The following is a 6,092-nucleotide window of genomic DNA, read 5'->3' on the forward strand; positions in this document are numbered from 1 at the left end:
ATACCAGTAATTAGATACAACTCAAGTTTCATGGGTGATTAAATTTGTGAATAGTTTTTCGCGAAAAAAATTTCCCAAACAGAAAATAGCTATTCCCACTTGACAACGTCGTCTGACATCATGCAAAAAAATTGACATTGTAATGTCCTTTTGGCTTCCAAATGGAGGAGAGAAAGAGGACTGACACCGACCTGCCAAAAAAATCCATGGTGTGGAACTTAATATCCAGAGGTAATTGCACAGATGTAGCCTTTGTCCACTTTCATAATGATGAAAGCTAGGTGTCCTTAAAGATGTAAGTATTTATATTGTCTTAAAAATAATATTAACAAATTTTATCCTACACTAATGCCAACTCAACTAGTGGCTTATTCTCTACCACCCGATCAAAACCCAACAAGCTCAAATCAATCGTCTTAAATCCACCATCCACAATCAACTCAGCAATACCCCGTCCAACCGCTGGTATTTTCTGTATCCCGTGACCACTATATCCTGCCATGATATAAAAGTTGTCATAAGCTGGATGTTTTCCCAGAACCCCATTGCAATCGAATTTATTAAACTCGTAGAATCCAGCCCAGGAACCAACAACTTTCAAAGACTCAAATGCCGGAATGCGGTATGCCAATTGAGGCCAAATATTCGTTTCAAAGAAATCCATGTCCACGTCTAGATTGTCAGTTGATGGTTCGTTATCCTTTGGAGGAGATCGTCCGCAAATAAAATTACCAGCCGTGCCATCTCGACGAAAATAGGCTTTCGAGGTATCTATTACTAGGGGTGCTGTCAGAGGCGGGATGTTATCTCCTTGGGACTTAATCACGTAGACATATCTTTTGCTATGGAAGGACATGAAAAGGGTTAGAAAAAGGATTACTCCTGGTTAGAATAAATGATTTACCGTGGTTCAATCGACAATGGTGCGCTCAAAAGTCCCGATTTTGTTCCAATAGCTGCCTTCCTTGCAATGTCACCTGAGTATGCACCAGCTGCCAGTATACATTGATTAAATTTTATCCCGTGTTGCTTACTGTCAGCAGTCCTAAAAACTACTTCGTCAATAGCATCATACTCTCCACCAGTTGACTTGAAGATGAAATCAGTGACTTCGCCCTCTACATATCGAGCTCCAAGGCTCTGAGCTTTTCTTCGAAGTCCCATCATCAAAGCCCAGGGATCAAACCAGCCTTCGTTCACACAACCGAACGCCGCTTCGGATTTAAGATAAAAATTAGTCATATTCGGATAGGATCCAGAAAACTAGTTCCTTACCCAATGCAACTGCATCAGTTCTGATCCACGGAAACTTGCTTTTCAGAGCGTCCGCCGTTAGAAGTTCAACATTAACTCCAAGTTCTTTCTGGAGACCAGCGCATTTCTTCATATTCTCGGCACCCTCTTCATTGGTTAAAGTTAGAACCCCATTGCATGTGAGGTTGGGGTCAATATCAGGATCAATATCCTTTTTAAATAAGCGTAGAAATTCCACAGTGAAGCGAGACATCATGATATTTTGTGGAATGGTGAACTGTTGTCGTATGCATCCAGAAGATAAAGCCGTTGAAGCTTTCCTATACTGGATTGAAAAATTTTGAACTAGGGAAATCACTATTACCTAACTGTTAGCTCACCGTGCAATCCTTTTCAATCACAACCACATCGAGGCTCTTTCCAGCTTTCTTTTTTAGAAAATATGCTGCTGACGATCCCATCCCACCTCCTCCAATAATGACCACATCACATCGTGAAGGGAGTTCCCTCGGAGCGGAAGATTTAAATTGGTCACAGGTATCGCGATAAGGCTTCGTTTGGTGATCAGGGTTCACGATTTTTCTAGAGCTGAAATACCGAGGAAGCGAAAAGAATAGCTGATACCGATGGAAGACGTGGGTCTTCCAACTTCGCGAGAGTAACATTTCTGGGGTAATCTGGCGACTGTATCGTTGCAATTTTATTTAATACTAAACGACGTAGACAATGAGCCACTGGAATTTTGTTGATCCTTATCTAGTATTTCAGTATTGCTTTGATAGATACTGGGAACCTTCCTAGGAGATTGATAACAATCTCATAATTGCATCTGGCTGTAATACTAAGTGTTGCATTCCGAGATACTCCGTATATAAATAGTGTAAGCAATCCCATTGACAGCTTCAAACACTGACAAATATTTCGCCGTAAGCCAAGTAAGAGACTCTTATCTAAGACTAGGTTATCTACTTGAACCTTCCATTTGTTGTCTTTACAGATTGTCTCATTTAATTAGAAAGTTATTTAAAAAAAGTTGCTAATTGATAACAATTGCAATTCTGAACAGCATTAGCGCCAGAATGATGCCTGGGAAAGTGGCAGACAATATGGGAATGAGCTTTTGGAAGATTACCCTGCCTGAACTTCTTTTTATATTTTACTGTGAAATGGCACCCCAATTAAAGATTCTTTTTAGAGAACACCGATCCATAGACTATCTTTACTAGTATGCTAAAGTCACCATGAAATCCAATGAGATAACGAAGGGATTACGACTCTAAATCTCGTAAGTGAAGGGGCGTGACGTACACAGCGTGGCATCCCCAGAAAATGCAATAAACAACTTTGAGCACTATTACGAAATGACTGATAAGATTAATCTGAACGTTCGGCATCTATCTTCCAAGTGGTACCCCACCGCGAGCTGGCGAAATCAATTAGGTTAACTCAATTCTGACACAAAACATAGGGTCAGGATTTATGAGGAGTAGGATGGTACCCTGGTTCATTAACACCGAAACATCCAATAATTCGGTTGGCATTGAAATTTGTGCAAAAATTACAGAACTACAGGAAAGCTTTAAAAAAGGGGAGGCATGGGTAAAGCTTGGAACGGTACCTACAAAGGTGTACGGGACCACATTGTGCTAGGCAAACATAGTGGGCCCTCTCAAAGGAGGACAATCATAAATAAGAAAGTACCTTTTCCGACAAAAAACCGACTGGAAAACCTTCCAGTAGAAGGGTAGAAGGTAGATAACCTTCAGAAAAGCTTCATTTCCTAGGCCACTTCCGATGAGCTCCTAGAGAACCTAGATTTGATTGATCTTTTGCTTGTTGATTCTATAGAGGATCAATAGGCCCGGAACCGAGACAAAGTTTGATCCATATAGCAAAGTTGCTAAAGTCAAAGGATTGTTTACTAACCAGACGAATCAAGTGATACCCCTCTAGTTTGACCAACGCCTCCACAAATCTTCCTGGTGAGAAACTCGTTGGTAGATGAAATGCTAGATAGTTCCAAGGCTCATCAACCCTTGCTGGCCCCACTCTGATTCAAAAGTAGCCAAATTGTGCTCGAGGATGCAATGCGCACCGTTAAAGGCTTACAGCTGAAGTCCTCGACGATTTCAGAGTGCAAGACTCGCGTAGCCTTGCATACGAAAATCGGCATCGTCACATACAATCACCTCTACTCTACAAGGGAAGAAGTGCGCATGATCAAAATGAAATTGTCAAAGCGGTAATTTTTTTGCGATATATTTGGAGAATGCTGGTGTTGTGAGATATTTTGGTGTCGCATTCGTCCTCTAATACGAAGTAAGCTTTAATCATCCAGGTATGGTTTAAGAAAATTGAAGCATACCAAGGGAGTACTACCGCAAAGTACCTATATCGCTGAAGTAAATGCAGTGACTGGTTCCATGCAGAGCACAAGGTCGAAAGCCTGCGCCAACCCTTAAATGTCAATAATTGGTTGGCCAAGTAGATAACTATGGAGAAGTGTCCAATGTTGAATAAAGGCCGAAGGTGACTGAAGCGGTTCATAAGGCGAATACTGAACTTGTGGACAGTTCGATATGTCATGAATATATATGTCATGAACCAATCGCCCAGAGAGGATAGTTGGAAACCGGCTCTATGTGGAGAGAGATACTTTAAACTCCCTGAAAAGTAGAATGATCTGGAGCAGAAGAGCTTGGATGGGTCATGGATTCGCTCCACTATATGTCGTTCAATAAGTTGTAGTTGATGATTCCGAAACTTTGAAGACAACTCGGAGCTTCTACGCCTTCGGTGAAATTAACCAAACTGATCTTCATCACCACAGAGAATAGTCGAAAAGCTCTATGGCTGGGAAACCACGATCGGCGGTGTGATTCTCGGCTGGCCTGGCTCTGCCTCTGCCCTGGTAAGAAACCGTGAAGCCGTCATCGCCAAATATTCTCTGAGTATTTCCAGCAGACCAGGCTTCAACAGGATTTTTTTGGTAAACTTTCCAACCAAGTCAGAGTGGGAGATGGACGATATGTTGCGAGGTCTATCTAGTCTACTTTTGTAGAGTCTGATTGGGAGTATTCTCAGAGATGCACAGTGTTTCCGAGTCGTACGGTCCAGGGTATGCCAGTGTATTCCAAGCGGAGCTACTCGGGATACTTGAGGCTTTTCAATGGCAGGGGCATGATCCAAGACCAGAGCCTAACGCCTGCAGCCATCAAAACTGCATCCTACATCCTGCTCTGAGTTTCCGACCATAAAAACATAGTGGAGAATGGACAGACCAACGGGTTTGTCAGAGAGGTGATTACCGCCAGACAAGGCATATCTTGCAATTCGTATTGTAAAACTTGCGAAAAGGATGGAGAAATCTTCAGACATTTTCTCTTTGATTGACCAGCCTCCGGGCGACATTGAAAAAAAATGTACAGGACAACTGCACGCTTGATCCCAGAAGGCGCTCCTCCGCAATGTGAACACAATCACAACCACAATGCAACTTCCATAAGGAGGTCAACCGCAAATAACCGGACCGAGAGCACATCCTCCTGTAATTCTCCGGCAAATATGCTCTCAGGGAGCCATCCCGGTTGTGATGGTATCAGATAACCTCCGAAGAGATCACTTTAGATGAGTCTTTTGCAGAGTGGGGTCTGATTGTTCTCCTCGAGTACGTGGAAGATCATTCTAACGGCTTCACTGGAATTAGTCTGGTGCGGAGAACCGCATGGAAACCTCAGCCAGCTACCGCCCTGCATAAAATTTAACACGTAAGGCATCACAAGATAATACTAACACAAAATACACTGGTGCAACTGGTGGCTGTCCACCACGGCCACTATGCCCCATCATACTACAAATGAAGTAGCGTCGAGAAACTCCCTCCGCAATCGAAAGGCAGCACGAGCGTATGCGTACTACTACTGGCAATGCACTGGCTAAGATACAGTTCACCGTCTAGATTCTGAAAATCACAGTACGCTCAACAGGCACAGAGGACATAAAGCTAGCCCTCCGAATTGGCCCCACACAGAACACACCCCCGACTGAAGGCAAAGTTCCGCGAGAAGAGAAACTCTATCAAGCTACAATGCCCCATCAGGAGAAAACCCATCTCGAGCCTGAAGTCCACGACAGAACGCGCTGATAAGTGATTCGACCTTCTCCACATTCATTACATCTGAGCTGAAACGGTGGAGACTGTGCTACATACAGGAAAAGACACTAACAGCGCTACTTAGAGTAAAGTCCTGCCCTGCCCCACAAAATCATACAATACAGGGGACCCGCACCTAGAATATGCAAAGAAAAGTCCCACATATATGGGTCTAGCAGCTCTCCTGCTTAGATTCACAACTCATCAGGTCGATCAGGTGCGGGTACAGTGCAATGCGGCGCAATTGTAACTAACAAGTATGGCACTTTTGGCCGTTATTTTAAATTGAGTCCATTCGACTTGATTAGAGACTGAGGACGAAGGTTGCCCTTCAGCAACATTGCCACGTTTTCTCCGTTTCAATCACGATACCGACCACGCATTTGCAATGCATGTACTAGGTACCCTGCTCCTCGAACTCAAGTCAACTGTACACCTGAACGTACAGCGTACAACGGATCGGCAATCACTTTCATTCCCGTATTCACCAGCACAACCTCAATGGTAATGTGGTCACGAATATGGCATCCGTCCAACAATCTCAACGACTAGATAAACCTCTTTACTACAAAATTCACACATGTAACGATATCACTGGGTGATCATCCTGTACCACATAGAACAGACCGCATTGACATCCATTCGCAGGATAAACTCATCTAGGTACGCGATATACTGCTCCAAG

General features: G+C 43.4%; 1 protein-coding gene across 1 annotated transcript; it reads right to left on the reverse strand.

Moving 5' to 3' along the window:
• Window positions 1-284: 284 nt before the first annotated feature.
• On the reverse strand, window positions 285-2,007 carry LOC119651501 (FAD-dependent oxidoreductase domain-containing protein 1-like). The gene is made up of 4 exons (XM_038055119.1): window positions 1,635-2,007; window positions 1,276-1,579; window positions 905-1,214; window positions 285-842 (listed from the first exon to the last, which is right to left on the reverse strand). Exons 1-4 carry the CDS (start codon window positions 1,917-1,919, stop codon window positions 341-343), a joined length of 1,401 nt encoding a protein of 466 aa, XP_037911047.1. The 5' UTR covers window positions 1,920-2,007; the 3' UTR covers window positions 285-340.
• Between the last annotated feature and the right edge of the window lie 4,085 nt (window positions 2,008-6,092).

This window comes from Hermetia illucens, chromosome 3 (assembly GCF_905115235.1).
Source record: "Hermetia illucens chromosome 3, iHerIll2.2.curated.20191125, whole genome shotgun sequence".
Lineage (NCBI taxonomy): Eukaryota > Metazoa > Arthropoda > Insecta > Diptera > Stratiomyidae > Hermetia > Hermetia illucens.

What these genes read in the sequence shown, in the direction of transcription:
- LOC119651501 (XM_038055119.1), bottom strand. Translation starts at nt 1,919, where the DNA reads ATGTTACTCTCGCGAAGTTGGAAGACCCACGTCTTCCATCGGTATCAG. An exon ending in TGATTGAAAAGGATTGCACG is followed by an intron (nt 1,580 to 1,634) that starts GTGAGCTAACAG and finishes TTTTCAATCCAG; the next exon opens with TATAGGAAAGCTTCAACGGC. An exon ending in CCATTGTCGATTGAACCACG is followed by an intron (nt 843 to 904) that starts GTAAATCATTTA and finishes GTCCTTCCATAG; the next exon opens with CAAAAGATATGTCTACGTGA.